Here is a 22286-nt window from a genome sequence, read left to right on the forward strand (position 1 = left end):
GTGCGCGGTCGCTTCGACTGAACGAAAAGGCGACGTGAAAAAATAAGAAAACATGGTCCTGTATTAATTGAGTCGTTTTATCGTCTCCGCGGGAATGAACAAGAACTGAATCGATGTGGGAAGCTAAGGAAAAATGAAAAGGGCCGCACGAAAAAATCCCGAACACGAAAACGCGACAAACGCGAATCGATTTCGACGCGATCGGCCGCGATTCAGGTCAATTACTCGCGCGTGGATCCGCGAAGTCGATTTTGGAGCGCGTTTCTTCGATCTAATCCAATTAGAGTAAACCGTATACACTTCTAAAGAGAGTTACAAGTCCTGGGCACACAGGTTTGATTGATATTAGCTTGAACAAAAGTGTCTTTAAATAAAATATCTTGTCAAAAACTCTTTAATTTTATTAATTCCCTTTCCATTTGCAACGTCATCGATTGACGTCACTAACACGTCACCTCCCCCACCAGGGGAAGTAGAGCGCTACCCACACCATGCATCTCCTTGCGCATTACGTTTACAGTTTTATTCCCCAAGTTTTCAAATAAAACTTTCAACCCCCGCGTGAAGCTTCCAGCTGTTAGGGGAAAGCGGAACACGCGAAACTCGATATTGCTTTGTGACCTCATAGTGCGCACTGTTACCTCACAAGCGTCGTTGTGACCTAACAATCCATAGGTCATTGTCCAAACACGCTGAAAGCTGCTTGGAAGTGTAGCTACCCATTTCCTTTCAGCGTTTCGTGTCGTTTTAAAACATATCTGTGTTCCCTACGGGACAGATTGACCCCTTTCCTTAAACCTTACAGTGTTGCCAGCGAAATTCTTTATACATAAGTCGCAAACATGGTTGTAACTATAAATTCATAAACCGGTAACATCGGTGTTTCCTTATTTAACATCTCTGCTTGTTTTATGTTATTTCTATGAGGTGTGGGAATTACAGCGATATGGGATGTATGTGGGTCAATATAGACATGCTAACATACCATGTTTATGTCGATTTTCGTAAACGTATGTAATTCGGACTCCCGCAGAGTTAGAAACATAAACTTCTGTAACTCGGGAATTTCCTTCAAGTTCAAGCGTGATGCAACTTATTTTAGGTCTCTATTCTTAATATTTTTTAAATTTCCGAATTTTTCAAATTCTTTAGAATTCCTATGTCATAAAATGAATCACACGTCATAATTGGCCATTGTGCGATAAATAATGCAAGCTGCATTGATTGTTACGTCATGAATTCACATCGTGCGGTATAATCATTGTTTGTTCTATTTTCTTTGACGGTGAATTCGAATACGCCTCGAAGTGCGATCAATTTGAAAACAATTCCATATAAAGCCGATCGTATACACCGGGGCCGAACTACCGGTATTCTAAATATAAACCATGCGTGTGGTATCATACACTTGTATGTTACGACCGGTATGATGTCTGGCTTGTTTTACACGTCCTTACACTCACGCGTATTCAAGTTGGGGATTAAAATATCCTCATCGAGTTTCGACATTATTTTGTTCCGGATTTTCGTTTAAAATCCCGAACGGAACATCGAAACCTGATTGTGACGCCAAGATCCGGAAAATGGTTCTTCTGTGTCGTAGTTTTAGTTGAATTGAAATGATCTTTTGGGGAACGGGTGGAATTAAATCTCTTTGTCTTCTAATTGACATAATGACGTAGCTAATTAATTGACACGACGCTTGGTCGTATGGGATCTAAACCATGTGGATAAAAAGGCGTGAAAATTAAATCCCATACAAGATGGTATCGGAACCCACTATCAGTGGCTTATCATGCCCGCTTGTGACGTAATAATGCTACTAATTGTAAAACAATGGTTTGCAAATGACAATGAGGGAAAATTCAAGTTAAGCCACGTTTATTACGTCATTAAACAACGATTGTTCTTTGATAATTCGGAAGCGAGTTTACAATAAGCGGAAAAACGCGATTAAAGGCGTTCTTTATAATTTTATATAGAACACGCGCCTTTGCCGCTAAATTCAAAATTGGATCAAATTTTTTAAGAACTATGAACGCTGGGATCGAAGCCCGGACATATGGCGTGTCTATTACGTCTTAATGTTATTGTTACGTCCCTGGGCACGCGAGAGCCGCGTTATTTGAATTTGTGTTAATTGGTCTTGCATGGTTTGTGTTCGAGGTGTAAACGAATTATTCTGCGGCGATTACGGCTTCGTTCTCCCGCAGAGCGAATCTCCGATCCCCGGTCGCATATGGCTTCGTATTTCCAGATTCCGGCTGTTTGTTTTGAATGTAGCCCTATGAGTTTTTGTTTGGAAACACTGCGTGCTCCATCTCTATTAACTTATGACACGGCGCGGGCCGACAATCTCTCACTGTGACGTAATTATAGCGCGCCGGATACCAACAAGTGACAACTGTTTGACCTGATTGTGAATGATCTGTGACGTCACCATAGATCGCGTTTTAAACAAACCAACCTGTGCTTTGGCTTCTTTCTTCCCCACGTGAAAGTTGTGACGTTGCAAAACTTAATTGTTATACACCAATTTTAATCACACAGCATTTTATGACGTCACAATGTCGAGCTTAATTAATTTATTGTCGAAACATCGACATCGATTAAAGATCTCGTTTAATTCAGAAGCGTTATGATTGTTCGCGCTTACTGCGTCACAATAGAGTTGAAAAGTTCACGGACGGATACACGAAATTGGAATTAAATTCCGAACAATCGTTTATTGATGACGTAACAATCGGCCTCAATTGTAACGTATACATCGATGTTCTACGTCATACTGGCCTCAATAGCTACGTCACAATGACAATGGAAATTACCCGCGCTTTTGTTTAAACTTCCGCTGCACTTGCACTCGTCGAAACAACGACTGTGACGTCATATAGGTCATTGCGCGATCAAGCGATAAACGCGATACACACGACCAGGTACCGTATCGACGACATCTAGTCAAAATATGCAGATATTAGATCCAAGTCTTTGTAATTCTGATAAAATCTTGCGTTGTTTATTATCGGAGCGTTAGTTGCGTAATAATCACCTCGTAACACGTGACTTCTAGGAACGAAAAAAGGCGGAAAATTTTATTTTACGGAACACAGTTTTGCGGCGTTTGCATCGTACCGCGAAAAGTTTAAATCAGCTGTATAAATGATGTCGCTTATACCGCGTAAATCGCGTACACGGCTTTCGTCGCGTACATCGCGGGTGTCTTATTACAACAAAACTTTTTGTATAAACAAACAACCCCCCGGCCGGGCAATGGAAATTATTGCAAAATTTCACGCTCCGTAAATATTTATCCCCACTATGACACAACAAACGCCTCTATAACAAGATAATCACCATTGCTGACATGATAATGAAAAACCGACGCCAGGTGAAATAATTGTTTACGCCACAATCAATGCGATTTGCTTTGCAACATTAAACAATGGGAGACCACGAAATAGCTCGAACCGCATACATTTGTGACGTCGTTTTGCTGCAAAATATACTGCATTGTTAATTTAACCAACGAACAATTGCCTTTTCCCATATTGACCATCGCTTCAGAAACAGCGGAAGCCAAAAGGTCTAAAAATCAAAAGTTAATTTTTGGATTTGACGTTTATGACGTCATTTACGAGCACCATTTTCGTAACCTAGGAACGGAATTTTTAGAAAGTCTTATGTAATTCGAAACACATGCGGTTCGTATCTTGACGTTTACAACCAAATTATTCATTCAAATTATTTGAATCCATTTCCCCGCATTACTGACGTCACAGACAATTATCCGCATATTATTAACAGTGTTATTATGACGTCATTATGTGAAAATCGCAACAATTTTAACTCCCTGCAGCTTTTGTTACAAAACAATAGAAAAGCGCGAAACAATAGTTTGAACGAAGACTTATAGATAATCGCGCACCCTGCGTTCTATTTTCGAACCCTGCACGCGATTCCCGAATATCCGACTTCCCACTGTTTGACGCGATTTCGGAGCTCTGTTTAAACAGATTCGGAGGAAATGAAGTAATACTAAGCATTATTACGTCACAATTTTACGACCCTGTTTAACACTTGCACCATTCTCAAACATATTTCGACCACAGAGCATTAGTTGCCATGGTTACAACTCTGTAACCCGGGAATGACGTCATAAAAGTTTGGGCGCGAAAGTACAATGGGTTCTAGAATCATAAAAATGTCGCAATTTTACCCAATCGTTTGTTCCTAATTGCTCGTTCCGATTCCTTCTTTGGCGATTGCTTTGTTGTTTTGTGACGTAACAACCAAAATGATGCGAGCGCCCTCGTAAACGTCACTTGATTATGTCGTCATAAATACTCACAAGGCAATCGATTGTTAAAGCAACTTTGTGACGTTACAATCAACCTTGTTTCTAATTTAAAAATGTGCTCGCGCGCAATCAGAATAATTTCTTGTTTGTTTATTTTACATAAAGTTGTCGCAATTGGAGCGGTTTTATTATGAGGTCATAAAGAAAGTTTGATTTTCTTTGAATTTGTAACAATGATCGTAAGTGGATATATAATTAGCATTGTTATAAAACAATAAAACACAACAAACAACAATTACGATCAGACAACATGTCACGTCATAAACCACCATTGTTTACGTGACAATGGCTTTGTCAGCCATTGTTACGACATGAGGTCAAGCCACAATTAAACAATGGGGTCTAATTAACGACGGCGGTCGCTAAACAGGATCACAAACGAATAAATCACCCCACATAAACCCGGCTTCTAATACGTATCGAAACAGTGACATTTAACAAACGGTTTTGTTCGATTTCGTGCTTTGCTAAAACACGCCACAAAAACTAAGTTATATATGTGGTAACTTGTATGCGGGTACGAGGTGTGTGAAACAACATTCGTGTTATAACGACCGTCTTTGCGTCGCTTCGGAAGGATAATTAAGTTACATTTATTTACTCATTCTGTAATCCAGCTTTATTGTTTGTTTTTTTTGTAAACGCCGTCCTTATGTCGTCACAACGTAGATAATTATGACGTATTATGAACTCGATATTTACTGTAAGAATTATTTTGTTACATTCGCGATTTATATTTCGCGACCACGTGCTACACCAGACACTTCGATGCGTAACTTTAGAATCAGCAGTATTACGTCACAATGCTGAATGTAGCGTAATATTTATGTAATAATGGTTGCACTCGCATTATTTCGTCATAAACTCGTTTGTTGCAAAAATCAAATACTCGAGTTTGCCGCTCGATCAAGATGTATCACTTGTGACGTAGCAGTATGTTTATGTCGTAACAATTTGTTTCGTGTTGTCGCCTCGTCCAGCTGCTAGGTAATCTTTTCAGTCATTGTTAGTGATTGTTATAAACAAAACCCTCTGTGATGTAATAAAACCGGTACGACCATCATTAACCGACCCCAACCAATCAAATCCAAGTCCAAGGGGGTTACGAAAATATTTTAAAAACTCAATAAAACGACCGATTTTTACTAAATTTGTTCAAAACAACAATTGAAAAAGTGTTGCCTATAAATTAACTTGTATTAAAAGGCAGATAAGTTCAGTTTATTTTAAATTTTTTATTTAATATTGACTCCCCCTTAAAATAACAGCCGACCGCCCCTAAACGACACCTGCCCCTTCGTATCTGTTATAAGCTTAGCTCTCATCTATTCTAAATATTTGGAACATCACTGATGGAACGATGTTTTCACTTCGGTTCGTGCAAAAAGCGCGACCAATGCATAACGAAACGATAACAAACAAATAGACGCGTGTGAAAATTAAATATTACTTTTAAATGGTACAAAACATGTTTTTTTCTAACATCTCAAAGTAAAATGTAAAAGCTGGACTATCATTTTTTCCTAAACTGAATGATCTTCTCTATAAAATGCACAAAACGAAAGTGTTTTTTCTATTAAAAGCACCAAATATAAGATGGTTAATTCGTTTTAAAAATAAATTTTAATGTAAAGTAGACCACAGCAGTGTGTGTGTAATTTCCTGTATTTTCACCTAATTTAAATCCCAATAAAACTTCGTGAACAGACAGATGCAAAACCGAGAAATTTGCTACAAATTTTAATCCGATTAAAACAGATGCGAGCGAGGTCCAGATGTGTTTTGTAAACAGATATCTCACGAGAAATACGCTCTCTTACTAAACCCGACAAAATCCTGGTCCGATCCGATTTAAACCGCGCTTAGTGACAGCTTTAAATCTTGACTGGGCAGTGAATCTTATTATATTGCTGTTTGAGTCAAATTTTCTTCCCCGGCATGTTGTGGCCGACTCTATATTTTAATTGAGGCTTTATTGAGCTTTAATAAACCCGGGGTTATAACAAAGTTTTTAATATTTTGAATAATATGTAAAACGTTTAAAATCACCATTTTTGAACCTTGTTTTTTTCTTTAAGAGTAAATAAAATCGGATTCATAATTTTTATTTTTTTTAGTTTCACTTTTCTAAGGTATTTGTGTTTTATATAGAACAAAGCCCTATATTTATTTTGCCTGCTACTTTTGATAAATCGTGATCTGTACAACATGCATGTCATAATTACAAACTCTCCAACAACCTTGCTTGCCGTATTACACGGTATATCTTCAAAAATAGTGTGGCCCATTGTATAGCACTTGATGGCAGTGGCGAATATTTCTTGGATTTCGTGAAAGAATTCGTCACGTTTTTACCGTTTACTTTATAAATAGTGTTGAGAATTTAAAACATGAGTGCATATATATAGAATCTATAACCACATTGTGTATGTGTTCGAATCATTTTGTGGCCTAGGTGTTGTATACATCAGTATGTGTTTTTGTTTCAGCGATAAAATAGATTAAGTCCTGGTATTTTGTAGCCATTTCGTGCATTTAAAGTGTAGTTAAGATGTTGTACAAGATTACACGGTGTAATTTTGGTGTTGTACGTAATTTAACAACGCATGTTAACGTTTATTTGATTGATTGCTCTCTTGTTCTTGGAAGTGTGCGGCTTGAACGGAGGTTGTGTTTGGTATCATAACAGGGGATTACCAGGAATTTACAAAAAACTCGTGTTCGCCCGAGACCCATGCACCTGGGAACCGCGAAAACCCGATTTTCGCAAAACAACTTCGTTTATTGCATCATAATATGATATATCGGGCGCTGTTGGTTATTTCCTTACGAAGATCATTTTTTTAAATTTCAATTAAAACGAGATCCTGTTTACGTTTTTTTGGCTAACGATCGATTCGTATCTGTAGCAATCTGCTTGATAAACGAACATTCATGTTTGTGACCTCACGGAGCCCTACGCCCCATCACGACCTTGTAACCGATGTGTATAAGTGCTTCGTCTGACGACATACGGTTTATTATGACGACATAGGATGAGGTTATGAAATTAAACTTGTGGGAAGTGCTTAGTTAGCCGCAAACTACTAACACCAGGTTAACGCGATGTCGCGATACAAACAATGACATTCTAGAATTCCGACTCATCAAAATAAACGAACAGCACGAACACGGAATGACTTTTGCCCTTTCTCTTTTTTCGGTAATTTTTATCGTCATATCTCAGCATCTCGTATACATGCTGTCACGATGTTAGTTAAAAAAGCTTGAAAACTTTGCTTGTTATGCAACTATTATAAGTGTTGGGGGACAGATAAAGTTTGTTTCGTCACACTGGTATGTTTGTTGCTTGTTTGTGACGTCATAGCTGTAGCCGGTCTCCCCAATTCCACGAAAAACGCGTTTTCGCGCGTTATGTTTATTGCGAAACAATCAATAGCAACGTAATACTCGATAAATCGCGCCAAGACAATCCTTTTTGGTTTATTTGTTATATTTTAGGAATTTTGTTTTTTAGCTCTAAAAAATAATTGTGACCTTGTCATTGCCTTCTTATTGTAACGACAGAATTTTACTTCATTTAGCAAAATGTTTCGTGTTTTATTCAAGGGGTTTTGTTCGCGTGGGCGTATCGCAAAATTCGTGTTAATCCGCGATAATCGCGACAGCTTCCTCTGTCTGTTTACTCGTTCGCTTGTGACGTCATAAACAACGAGCTGGTTCTACACGCCGGCCGTCTGTGACGTGATAGAAGCTGAAAGGCGACGAAAAATTCTGGCGAAAAATCGAGTTTATTCTTGTATAAGATTAACATGACCCAACTATAAAAAGTTTACAATAAAAACAATGATCCATCACGACTCAACACATGCTGTAAGTTGTATTATTCTGCCGGTTTCGCTTAAAAATTGATATATGGGGTTTAAAACTTCGAACAGCATTTTTTTTATTTTTTTTCCACAAATGTCCAGCTGCATTTACCACAACACCTTTGTTTGTTTCTAAACAATCGCTATTATGACGGTTCTCGTGATCGCATAATTACCGACGTTGTGACGAAACAAAGCGTTTCGTGACGAAACAAACCCGTTTCTAATTAGGTTGTTTTACAATAATGCGGGGCGTTCCCTCTTAGATTATAACACCCCTTTGTCGAAGGTTTGAAAAAGTAAAAAAAATTACAAACTGTTTATCCAACATTATGGCAAGGACATATGTTTCTAAGATGTTTGCAAATCGCGATGTTTTTTTTAATAATAAAAATAAACAGCATGATTGTAGACGGCTTGTTTCAGAACGCTTGTAAAAAACTCGTTTAAACTGTGAAGTGTGAACTAAAGACACCATGTATGCATGCATGTCATAACCGCCACAATTTACACGTTTATGTATTTTAAGTCGTACAGAAGGTTTTTATTATTTTGTCAAATATTTTTATTACAAAATAAATAATTTAAAGCATTGTGACACGATGTTTTGCTCATAAACATCGATATTGCGCCTTCCAACAATAACCACCTGCCGTTTCGTTTATTTACGTCATAATGTCACCGAATTTTCGGCCTCCATATTCTGTCGGAAACAAGGTCAAACAAACCAAACATTATTACGTCATTATTTAAGCAAGAAATGTTGAAGTTTTACCTTATATTACGTCAAACATGCGTCATCTTATATTTAAACATCTAGCAATGAATAACTTTGTTCCGAACAAAATTATATATTTATACAAGTTATTTATCTCTTTTGGCAACCTATTTTCTTTGAAAACCGCCCTTTCGACTTTCTATATTCAGGTCGCTTTCGACAGAGCACAATGTATATACATTACGAATGTACAGCAGACTACATTACATACAGTTAGGCGACTTAGATAGCACGAGGTAATGGGTGGGTGAATTACCCCAATTTACCCCATCTTAAATCTTATAATGTGAATCTGGTATCTACACCTGTTGAACAAGAAAAAACTTTTGGGAAACAATTTTAAGTAATTCAATATTCGCACAAGTTACCCCGTCATTATGACTTCATAAAGCAGCGATTTGGGCCCCTACAAACCCCCTCTTTCGTGACAAAATAGATCCCGAACAAGCGGACCGCGACGCCGCGATCCAAATTGAATCCTGCTACATCACAAACAGGATTGTTATCAATTTACGTAACAATACTTCCGTACGTGGGAACATTGTGACGGGACAAGCATTATTGGTACGAAATAACCACTTCCACGTCACCAGATTTTGTAATTGAATTCTTCTCATAAGATTTCTATGAATAATGGATCCATTGTTCGCTGACAATCGCGATCATGGATTTATTGTGACGAATATAAAACGCTAACCTAACAGTCATAAAAAAGTCATGAAATATTCCCGGGGGTAAAATCGTCTTTATTTTAAAATTAACGCCCCAGTACAGTCCTGTAGCAGATTTCAACTTTTCTAAAATCGACTTTAAAATTCATATTTTTCTATTTCAATTTTTATAAATGACGTCATTGAAAACGCGACCACGCCCTTTGTTAGTTGAGACAATTAATAAGTTGTACTAACACCGCGAATCTTTAAAAAAATCGAGCATTAAAACGCGATAGGAAGATCGTATGCATTATTTATGCGCTCGGCGACTTACAAGTCTACTAGCAGAAAAAGGGAACACTCTGGTTTGACATAATCTATCTATACTTGCTTATAAATCATTAAAACGACGATTTGACATAAAAATCTTATAATCGTGGGAAAACTATTCACGGCAGGTGAAAATAAGAATAATAAATGAGATAATTAACGACGCAACAATGACTATTATGATCTATGAAATTACTCAGACTATTATGAAAGCAAATGTATTATGACGTAACTGACAAAGTATGATCGCATAATCGAATTCAAATTAAAAGTAAACAACTCACTTTTTGCGATTCCAATTTATCTTCAGCGGTACATATTGCGCTGTAGCAGTCGTGGAAATGACTGGGGCAGTGGTTGATATTTAATTTATTGATCCCGGTATATCGAAGAATTTAAACGACTGTCGTCCAATGGGAATGGGGGAGGCCAATCCATTATAAACTCTGCCACATTGCCTGATTGAATCTAAAGTGTTTGTTTAACTTCCTATGCTCCATATACTGTAATTGTTTCTGTCCTTGGCATTTGAAATAAAAGCAACTCCTAACTCTGTAGGTTGAATCGTGCTTGAACATTTAAAATGGTGGTTTCCAGTGTACGCGGTACATTATTTTGTTTTAAGTCTGTTTGACAGATTTTGCGGTATAGCCGTAAAGTTTATGCAGCGGATAAGTCTAATTGGGATTTAACCTCTTTCAAAATATTATTTTAATGATGTAAAACTCGAAATCCAGCCGAGTTTTTTACTGTGAAGTCACATTAGACTTTGCGGTTGCTTATTTTGCGGAAACTTTCTTGGAACTTGTGTGTGGGTGGTTAGTGGGCTGTTGCATATTTAACCGACTTGGATAGCAAAATACCGGGATTTATTTTTGGTATTTGTGCGTCTTATTTGCGGTTGGAATACGAATTTACATCGTAACAGTTGTGACATTTGTAATCAGCATCAGGCAACCTATGTAATCATCGCTAAGGCGAACAGCCAAGTTTGTAATTTTCATGACAACCTTCTAAAGCTAATCAACTAAGCTGCTCACTGCTGGTTTTTAACCGTCTCTTTTGCGTCAGAATATTCTTTCAAATATTAAAATCTGTCATCGTGCCGACACAAAAGGTATTTCTTTCGTAGTTTATTACGTGCTTAGGACGAAAAGAAGAACAAAATCTCAATGAACTTTTCAAAACAGAACACGGTGTGTTATCATGATATATGTATACCACAACACTCAACATTATAACTGGTGTCATTGCAACTTGGTACATTGTTGACGTAATAATCACATGCTCAAACCAGTATTGTTTTTAAACAACAGAGGAGGGTCTCGAACCGCTTCACCTATTCGCAACTCCATGTGTGCCTGGTTTGTATCAAGCATCTTTCAAACTTCCATCTTTATCTCAACAGGTCGCGTGCCATCGTTGTACTTCACCATGTACAGCTTCAATGTTCGTCGCTCTGTTGCGGTGAAACTGGCGAGTGACTCGAATTTCGTCTAAAAACAACAATAAGTTAGCTTTGTTGAAAAAAAAGTAAGTTGCCTTATGTTTAACATAGTCAACATTTTATCAATGTTTATATATTGAATTTGTTTTACCTCGCCTGTAGTGCTTCCATTGGTGTTTCATGAATAGTGGGCGATCTTTCTGACGTAATAATAACGTCATCGGAATGGTGGGGCTTTCCCATTTCCCTCATTGCGGCGTTTGCCTTCTCTTGTTGCGCTGCGACAATGTCCGCAAATCGTGGGAAGGATTGGGGGTACCTTGCCCCGTTGGAGGGGACCTTTGATCCTTGGGACGAAGGGGAAAGTCCCATGAGTTGTGGGTTCGTCGGGTGCATGGCTGCTGCTAGTTTGTGATGTAACATACCCCCAACCCACGATCGAACGTTCGACATATCTTTGTCGTCGCTCTGTGACGAAGGAGGGCTAAGCGAGTGTGATTTGTGACAAATCTTGCTTCGGTTGGAAATATCCTTAGAACTATCGCGACTTGTAGCGACGTCGGCGATCGACCAGATTTTTGGCTTCGGTGGGGTTGACGCAGTTGATGTTTCAGCGGATGATGCTGGCTTTAATGACGTAGACGGTGACGTAGAAGATACCCTAGATGACGTACTGGGTGATGGACTCGCGTTAGTGCTGGTGGAGAGAGCTCGTTCTCCGTGGAAGGGATAGTTGGGCATGTGTTGTAATGCTTGCTGGTAGTGACGCTGTGCTTGCTCGTTTAGTGCGGCCATGACGTGGGGAGGAAGGGGGTGACCACGTGACGCAGCTATAAGGGAGGCGGCGGCTGCTGGGTTGAACTGGGAGCCGTGAAAGTGGGGCGAGGCTTGAGAGCTTGGGGCTTGCATGGGGGGCATGTTAGGGGGAAAGGGTAATCCTGGTCGAGCTTGGATGGGTGGAGATATATTGGGTCTTGAGGCTGGGGAGGACCTTGGGTTTGAGTACGGGTGGATTCCATGTTTGACGAAATGTCCGTTGGCGAGACGACTTCTTGATTCGTCATTGCTTAGTGATCTCGAAACTGCAAAAAAATAACATAGTTATAGTCACGCGGTGTGAAAATATAACTATTGTCCTGGTATTGTTACGACATAAGAAACTTTATCTGAACCCGCTTAAGTCACAACCTCATAAATTGACCTTTTCGTGAACCTAACCTTTAACTGAACTCTACTTTTGCTCTGGGAATTCAATCCAACGGATGTGGAACGCCTGATTCGACGCTAATCCACACATGAACTTATACTTGATGACGTGGCCTTAGTTTGATTATCACGTAACAAAGCCTATTATGATGTATGGTTTAGCGATTCTTACAGATATGTGTCAACGATCCAACAAAACAATTAACATTGTTTTTTATATTGTTTCAGACCGAAGCGTCGCGCAACACGATGATTGTGGCGACAGTGACGTCATCAAGTGCAGTAAGTTAAACGCTTTGTTTGCAAATAATCATGAACAATCAACCCGTGTTGTATCATTGTTAGCAAGCGTTTGGGTAATTATGATGTCACAGTGAATTCGACATGTGGTTTGTCAAACTAAAAGTCCAAGGTCCGAAGTTCGATTCTTACGACAAACTAACAAACAACAATCGCCATTTTTATTTCAAGCGACATAACAAACGAATCATGCAGAGTTATTATTATCATGTATCGAAGCTATTTTAACATTTGGAGAACTGATTTACGACGTATCAGTCGAACGCGACGCCATTTTGACAGTGCGTCGATATTTCCTGAGGCGAGACCAAATGGAAACAAACTTAAACAGCGATAAATTTATCCATAAACCCGTCTATGTAAACTTTGCTAGTTGGTGGCAAATTTCCCTTATTCTACTAATTACCTAACATTAATAAAAATAAACTTACAAAATATTTTTAACTCACCTAAACTAGAAGGAGATTTTCTTCTGTCCTCCTCTTTTCCTGCTCTTCTCTCATCCCTTCCATCCGAGAACGCTCCATCTGATAAATCCCCTCCGGATGCTTCAAATCTCCCAAAATCTCCTCTTCTCATGTCCACATCTTCAGCGCCACCAACTGGCGAGGATGACCGACTTGTGTTACCATGGTTACCAGCATCATCTGCCAAATCATCCTCGTCATCATCTTCCCCACATCTGTTCCTTGGAGACCACGTCATCTTGTTTTCTTTCTTTAAACGACGACGCGCGTTTGCAAACCAGGTCGACACCTTTAAAACAAAAAATATTAAATTCAAAAATTTCAGTTCTTGAAATAATTCTCTTTTAAATTACTTTTCAAATAGAAAACAAAATTTATTTCATGTTGCTTGGCTTATCCATAACTCAAAAGGTTTATTAATTTACCTGTGTAAGCGTCATCTTGGTAATAATAGCTAACATGATCTTTTCCCCTTTAGTTGGGTAAGGGTTCTTTCTGTGTTCATTAAGCCACGCTTTTAACGTCGATGTTGTTTCTCGGGTTGCGTTTTTACGCCGAGCACCGTCGCTGAGGCCCATTGGTCCATATCTGTCAATGATAATTGTAAAAGATTAAGTTAATATACAGTGCGTATAACTTAGCAAATGTAATTTTGTTTTATATTTATTCAGATATTCTGCGTTTTATAAAAACAAGTAAAATAGTAGAAAATGAAACATAAACAACATCAACCCTTTGCGTTGAGGTGGCATTGATATAGTTAGCAGACCGTGATACCGCAACACAAATTAATCTTAGTTACAATCATCTTACCCATAGCATCCTCCGTAGTGTGCGGCCATCGAGGGATCGTAGTAAGCGGCCGCGGCAGCTTGACTGAGTCCTGCCCGCCAAGCATCGGCGTTTTCTCCCGGGCCCTAAAAACACGATGCGGTTAGATTTGTTTGCAACATGTTTGAGTTTAAAGTTAAAATTGATGAGTATTTAGTTATTATTATAGTTACATAGGCGTTGTTGTTTTTTTCCATGATTTAAAACGGGTAAAATATGGGTGGTTGCCACATTAAAAACTCGCACAAAGGTTTGGAATTAGGAACATGTTCCATCGTTTGTACATTTTAAGTAAGCTAATATAGGCTTGTATACTTTTCCCAGTTTAGTGCTGTTTGGGAAATAGCAATGCGTTTAATGTGAATAAAGCCTAAACTTTTTTACGCCCTGCTCGGCCATTTTGAAATATCAGACTCACTTGCGATTTTCGAATTGAATTGTAAACTTTATTTCTAAACCTTAAACTTACGATTGGGGGATAGAAAGCAGCTGGGTCTGTTGCTGCTGCTACTGCTGCTGCAGCTGCTGGGTTGTAATGCAGGTAGCCCGGGAAAGTTGGGGTGGCGTACGGGGGTTGGTACATCGGAAACCCGGGGAGACGAGCCGCGACGAGTCGGGCGTCCATTCTTAAGTTAGATAGACCGTGTCTTGATTCCGCCAAAAATTAAAGCTGAAAATCCGGTAAAGTAATTGTTAAAACACCGATGTTGTTCGTAAAAATTTTATTAGCAGTCGCATACATTCGTATAGTGCCATACGAAACTTTTGTGCTAGAGAACTCACCCCCCACTTACCTTTGTTATAAAGAGATGACTTGCGTACGTTTGTTGAGCAGATTGTGACGTAATAATCCAATTTTGATTTAAATATTCCAATTTGACAAGACTTTAAAAACTTTTGAAACAAACTTTCTTGCAAGATCTGTAAGATATATTGAGTTAATTGACGTCACAATATCCACTGTTACTCAACAGTAAACCTTAGCTCATCTGAGAACGACTCGTCTAAACTGCAATTAATAAAAGCGTCAAAACTGAATCGCGCTTTCGAGACCGTACGCCTCCCCCTCACAGAACACGATCACAAATGACTCTCATATTTACTTGAGTAGTCTACGCCACCGGCCGCGTCTTCGCGCCCGCCGCTTTTTTCGCCTTTCTCGTCGAAGTTATTGTTACCAACGGCTGGAGTAGGGCTACAATCCCACCACTCTTGTGCGCCTTCTCGCGGATGAAAATAAATCCAATTCCAGTGTTAGAAGTGATTTTTCTCTTTTTCGAGTTCCACTGTATCTGTGCGCTATGCTGCCACCTAAAGGTTGGATTTTATTGACATCTAAATCTCACCCCTACATTACTTTCATACAACGTTCGCTGTTACTATTTTCAATCTATCTAACTTTTATGACTTGTTTAAAACATCTCGTTTACACCATTAATCCAACTGAGACAATCGTTAAGTGACGTAACAATCGTGTGTGTCAATTAATAAACGAATCGCGCATTTCTTCTCTTTCTCTGTAGCCTCTCTGTGACGTCACACTGGGAGCGCTTCTGGTCGCCGCTGCCACATCAACGTTTAATTGTGACATCATAGAAACAATAGCGTGGTGCAGACCAGGCTTCCAGCCGCGTTTGTGACATAGGCTTTGCGAACAAAGGATGAATAAGGCGCGAAGCAAAAATTTGCCGAAAAGGAAATAATTACAAGAGGATTAGAGAAAAGAGACAACCAGCGAACTGGAACTTATTCTTCTTTCAGATAAATCTTATACAGTTTCATAATTTAATCCACGAGACAGAAATTTATACTAAAATAACCAAACAGTCGTCGTAAACAATCCTCGTGACAGAGGTCATTATCAATGTCACAATTCCCTCTATTTGATCATCGTCAAGTAGTCAAACATGTTTCTTACATCACAATGAACTTTGTCATTTATCGCAAACAATTGTTTCTATTTGATTAAAGTGACGTAATAATGCACCTTATGCGAAGTCTTTATTCGTCACAGTTAGCTTTCTCTCCGCATTGACACAACAACAATCCTCATCGAAACGTCATAATGATCAACTTTGTTCCGCATGTTTACTTTTGACCAATCACGTAACAGATTAAACTTCGTTGTTTAATTATGAAATTAAATTTCGAGTTTCGCCATTTGTTTGTTGGTAAACAATGCAATTGTTGCGTTACAATCTGCTTAGTTGACGTAACAAGGTTTGTAAATAAATTGGATGGAAATCGTGTTTGTGACGTCACGATCGAAACTGTGACGTCAATGGTCAACAGCGTTAATGCTGACGTCAGCTTATGACACTACGTCATTAGCACCGGTTGCCATTGACAATGATGTTCCGCTGCAAGGGAAGTGATTGTTTTCACACCCTTTCATGCGGATATACATTAAAGGTGTTATATCCGAAACACAAATCCGTGTGAAAGTTAAAATACGTCATAACCACGTTTGTCACTGCGTGAATCGATGATATATGCTACCATGGCAACGAATCAATTTTTCTTTGTAACAGATTCACACGAAGAAATCATTTGTTTATGACGTCACAATCCACTTGAAATTTGTCGAATTCTCCCCGATTGTTTATTTTGCTCGTAATCGTGACGTAATAATCAGGAAATAATAATAGCGCTATCCGCGATGCGGGTTTTAAAAAGATTGATTTAATTTGAAACATGATTTTTCATGTTCAGTCTGCATTTAATTACGGTCTGCTGTGTTTTGAACAGACTTTGCTATTTTTATACGGAGTTCAAACCGCAATTAAAATGCTGGAATTAAAATTCGAACAAAATCTTTTTAGTTTGTTCTTATACAGTGTATCGAAAAGCAACGCAATGGTAGCTGTTACGTCATAAAGTTTGTTGTTAATCCCTCTATAGTAATGAAACAATTAAATTTGTGACGTAACAATGTGAGCAACTTTAATCTTTGTATAGACGAGCTGTGGTTGCTGTCCGCGTTTTCTTTGTTTTTCAAATGCTAACCTACAAATGTGACGACATAATGGACCCTTCGAGCACAAACAAGAGGCACTAATTGTTACGTTGCAAACGATCTATTGTCATCGCCTGCTCTAAACAATAGAAGACACGAATCGTGTAGAAATGCAACAGTTTCGTGATTTAAATCTTGCTAATGACCGAAGCTAGATTCCTGAGCGCGAAGATATCTATTGTTTTATTGTTACGTCATAATAGAGAACAGTTGATCGCGTCGGCACGCGCAGATGGATAAAAATAAACCTTAAATTCGCGAATTTTCAAATTATGTTTATTTTAGTTCCCATATCGCTGTGTTTCGTGGCCTTGCATCCGGTATACATGGGGTGGAGTCCAAGTAACACATCGAACATGAAACATAATTACTTTGGCGCGAATTTAAATAACAGCGCGCGTGTATTTATTAATGTAATTGTAATTCTCACGAGATTACGATGCAGCAAAACGATTGGCATTCGCTCGGCTGCTCCGCTATTTTTCGACGTAGTTATTTCGCTGTTTTATTCACCTCTGTGACGTAAAGTGATGTCACAGTGAAGCGGAAAGCATGTTTTTTTTAATGAGAGTTCGCGAGCGTATTCCAAGTCCCATGTCACATTATAGTTCTCGTTGAACCCGCACGTCACTTCGACCGCGTTTAAAACAAAACCTACGTCCCACAAGGTGTCGGGGTTTAACGGATTAGACGAAAAGTGATCCTCCGCGTCGCGAAAACGCGATCCGGCGCCAAAAGTTTAAATATTAATTCGCCGCCGTGTACCATCGGTTCACGAACCATCACGATCAGCTGCTGTAGATATTAATAACATCGGCTTGCTCAATTACTTACGCCTGCACTTCCGTTGACCCCGTGACCATGACCATTGTCGACGCAAGTCGATGTCACAACTAACCACTTGTGATGTAACAAACGACACCCACAATGATATTAACGCCTACGTAACAAAGCTATATAGTTCTAGCATTGATCCATGCCTAGAATTAAATTCGATAACCGATTCCCTCGCCGAACTCGATTCGATTTTAATTGTCACAGGAAATTTGTTGATTAATGTGCCATTTTAAGCAATAGACCACGCTTTTAATATATCACTCAATTCTTTATTAAAATGTACATATTTCTGCGGAAAACTATGTTTTTTTTAAGAAATATGGTTTTGTTCAAAAGTATGTGCGCTTCAGATTTGTTTTTCAAATATTCTGAATCTAATTTTGTTTTTCTGACGTATATAGAAGAATTAGCGGTTCCTGTGACGTCTTTGCGGCTTTTTGCTCTTGCCTGCCGTCTCGCGGACATGTAGAAACGTTTAACATGATTCTTCGCTGCTTAAATTGTCGAACATGACCGACATCTTGTCGGGACATCCAGCCCCACTTAAGACTATTTACGGAGTTTAACCCCCATTAATAATTAATAAATCTAGCGCGACCCAGCGGCGGTGTTTATATCGCGCAGAACACGCCGCGTGACACATAGCTGCGAGCGCGACACCGCGATCCCGGCTTTTTGAGCGTTGTTTCTCACTTGTCTGCATCTAATGAAATATTTAATTCGCTTCTCGTCGTCGAATTGCCCGATGCCTTACTCGTGTAATGACACTAAAGAATTTCGGGGTTATTTTAGTAATGGATTGTGACGTCACAGTGTACAACAAAGGGCGGAAAGTAACGAAAATCAATTTGCGCGATAATTATGTACGATCTTTTAAAATCGTTCCGGCGGTTTATGATTAAAATAGTCCTCCGTTTAAATGTTTATTTTTTGTGAAGTTGTTTTTTTGTGGTTGCCCTCCGCTGAGCTGTTCGTGTAAGTTTGATTTGATTGACAGTCTGAAGTTTAATTTGGGTGGCCATGTCAATATTGGCTGACAACTTGATACGTAACAATTCAGATAAAGCTTGTCCGATTGTGACAGGACAGTCGCGGGAGGTAAGAATAGTTGTTTGTTAAATCATAAACCAAACACAGAACCGCGGCGTTAAAAGATTCGGACAAGACTCTCTCACGTAATTTTCGGGGTATTTTTGTCGAAAAACTTTCAATTAAGCATCCCACAAAAGGAAAGTCATGTTTTTATACACGTTTTGGTTACAAATGGGTTTACAGACTGTTGTAAAAACAAGAACCGTAACCACAACACAACGCAAATAGAAAACAGTGAACTTTGAACCGGTTTTCAAACACAGGCACAGTTTGTTTCCAGATAATTGTGAAGCAAGTTAAATATCAGTAGATTGTGGGATAGTGCAGGATGTTTATTAAGTCCAAGTGAGGTATACGATTATGACTGAATAATTTTGTTTTAAATTCTCTCAAGCTATACGATAATATATCGTGCTTGCTATTTGTTACTTTATAGTTAAACAAAGGTCATCGGTTTCGTAAAACTTTGTTAGAAAGAAACATTGAAATATGTGTGCAAGAAATAAATTCTCGAGGGTGTTTGTTGTTGTAATAATTAAACATATTTAGGTCGTTTTGTTCAAACAGTCCGAGTCACGTTTCTTCTACGCGAACAAGCTTAACCAAACATGCCGACTTTACATATGTGTGGTGTAGTGGCGACATTCATATTAATCACATTTTGTAAGCTGTATATACCTCTTAACATTGCTTGTCGTCGCGTTTTGAACGACAGAACATGTTCAAGTGTTGTTTAATCATACACAGCAAGGCAAGCACTATGACGTGATAATGTTATTTGTCCTGTATTAACGGCCCCATAGTTATCAAACAATAGAAAACACTGATTGACTTTCAAATATTGTACGAATTTAAGTGTGCTTCACAATGGGTGTTGTTTGTTGTGTTTGTGACGAAATTATGACCACCAACGAAACAATGCGGTCTCCTTAGCGTCCTTATTGTTTGCAAACACTACATAGAAGTTGATAAACTTTTAAAAGTAAATTTTTAAACCGCAAAATCGTGGGTAATAATTGTAATAGACCCCCACCCCACAGCTATGAAAAATATATAGTAAAGCTTGAGTAAAATGGGACATCTTTACATTTTATTTTCTTGAGCCTTTTAGTAGGAAACAAAGAACATTAAACAAATAAAACTGTATTTTTACGACCTCCATATAGACCGTTGTTAATTGTTTCAAATACAATCGGGATACTTGGATATTATGTGCCAAAGATGTCCCGTCTTACCCCACCCTATTGGCGAAGGCCTATATCTGATCTTATCACTTTGACACTTTTGTATTAAGATTTAAATTTCCCTGTTTATAAAACTAACTTGAGTTTCTCTCTCGCTGTCAACTTGTTTTTGATATTTTTGTCCATTGCTCTCTTGTTTTGGTCTTTTCATTTTCACCCTATTTCCCATCCAGTACATTCATAATGACTTCACAATCACATGTTTCTTGCTCTTATTATTCTCTCATATTGGTTCATTTTGAAGTAATACTGCGTTTGTGTTACGCAATTATTCTTTTTGAGAGATGCTAGCCACTTTATCTGCATATCTATGCATACACTCCATACATAATGCATTGTAAATGTAAGCTAAAGTAGAGAATTACAACGCCTAACACGTGCGATATAACCTAAAACACGAAGCAACCCAGGACAATATTTAATCATGTTTTTCACATTTTTTTTGCAAAGTTGTCTTTAAAAATCAGACATTAAGTAAAGTTACTAAATATACGTTTTGTTAAATAGTTTTTTTTAGTTTTCGTTTTATTCATTTTACCACGTGCTATGTTTATACTGCAAGTAAGGGAGTTTTAATTACTTTTCCCTTCAACATTTTTGAATATTTATACTATTTAAGTACTAGGGTTTCCGTTACCATAAAATTGATACAAGTCATTTTAAATAAGCCGCTGTCTTTAACTGGTTTAAATCATTCACCAATTTGATTAATCGTACCTTTACTTTATTCCCTTTTGGATTTTACTAATAACATGAATTTTCCCTTTTGCCGTGTACGCCTAATGGTAGGTTTAGCCAAAACGTTATAGTTTTTGTAACAATATATTTCTATAAGCAGTTTCTAAGTGAAATACCCCGACAAAAAGAATGCCAACTATTCTATAAGCAACCATCAATACAGAAAATCTATAAATTGGTGGGTTGCAAAACATGGACTAAAGGTTACTTTACATTTATGTATAAAAAATACCCGGTCTTTAACACATATATTAGAGTTGGGTAAGATGGGACACCTTAACATTCTATTTTCTCGTCACATTTGGTAGTAAACAAATAAAAGTCAAATATTCGTAAAACCGTATCCTCGCGACTTCCATAGACTGTTGTTAATTGTTCAAAACATGATCAGGATATTTGGATATTCTAAGCTAAAAAGTCCCATCTTACCCCACCCTACTATATAAATCAATGAATGCAACTTGCTTTATCTTCGCGTGGCTGGAAAACGACAGTCGTACGAGTTACCATGTATGTTACTTTGTGGGTAATTACACTTAATGTATGGCTGACAATTTGGAAAACCAAATAGTGACCACTCGGTTTGAGCAATTGTCGGGAGGTGTCATTCCCAATAAGCCCACATTGGTAGCAGCGACAAGCTACTTCTGAGTTAGAAGAAGGGTGCATATCCACTTTACCAAGGCGCCGTACGTTATCACTTTAAATTAAAGAGTTAAAGCGGTTTGAATCTTGTCAATATCTGCTTAGAACAACTGCAATTATCAAGCGTTTTATTCGTTTTAGTTAAAAAGTGCAATTTAAAGCGATGCTGCGGCGCCGTCTAGCGGTTAATAAAATTAACCACGTATGTGACTTTGTGGGTATTTTTTCTGACATTTTGGACAACCCATCAGTGACCACTAGTTTGAGGCATTGTTGTTGGCTTGCCCCAGGGGCCACACGCACGCAATGGTACCAGCGACGAGCTTTGAACCCGTATCCTCCACGGTGCAGGATTAACCGAGCAGTGTACAACAAATACTTGCCATCTATAACTTTGGATCTCTTTCGCCTTTCTGTTTCAAACCATAAAGGTAAACTTGCAAAATATATATCTATTATGTTAGCCAATATTTTATGGG

The 22286-nt window shown here is 38.4% G+C and overlaps 1 protein-coding gene across 1 annotated transcript; it reads right to left on the reverse strand.

The window, feature by feature from the left end:
* Nucleotides 1-11102: 11102 nt before the first annotated feature.
* Nucleotides 11103-15360, reverse strand: LOC149727751 (uncharacterized). Its single transcript, XM_089888137.1, has 8 exons — nt 15215-15360; nt 15030-15156; nt 14705-14905; nt 14218-14321; nt 13830-13992; nt 13387-13693; nt 11583-12513; nt 11103-11480 (listed from the first exon to the last, which is right to left on the reverse strand). Exons 3-8 carry the CDS (start codon nt 14858-14860, stop codon nt 11429-11431), a joined length of 1713 nt encoding a protein of 570 aa, XP_089744263.1. The 5' UTR covers nt 14861-14905; nt 15030-15156; nt 15215-15360; the 3' UTR covers nt 11103-11428.
* Nucleotides 15361-22286: the final 6926 nt, after the last annotated feature.

Source organism: Ciona robusta, chromosome 11 (genome assembly GCF_009617815.1).
Source record: "Ciona robusta chromosome 11, ASM961781v2".
In the NCBI taxonomy this organism is placed as follows: Eukaryota; Metazoa; Chordata; class Ascidiacea; order Phlebobranchia; family Cionidae; genus Ciona; species Ciona robusta.

What these genes read in the sequence shown, in the direction of transcription:
- LOC149727751 (XM_089888137.1), bottom strand. Translation starts at nt 14,860, where the DNA reads ATGGACGCCCGACTCGTCGCGGCTCGTCTCCCCGGGTTTCCGATGTAC. An exon ending in CTGCTTTCTATCCCCCAATC is followed by an intron (nt 14,322 to 14,704) that starts GTAAGTTTAAGG and finishes TCGTGTTTTTAG; the next exon opens with GGCCCGGGAGAAAACGCCGA. An exon ending in AAAATCTCCTTCTAGTTTAG is followed by an intron (nt 12,514 to 13,386) that starts GTGAGTTAAAAA and finishes ATTTTTTTGCAG; the next exon opens with TTTCGAGATCACTAAGCAAT.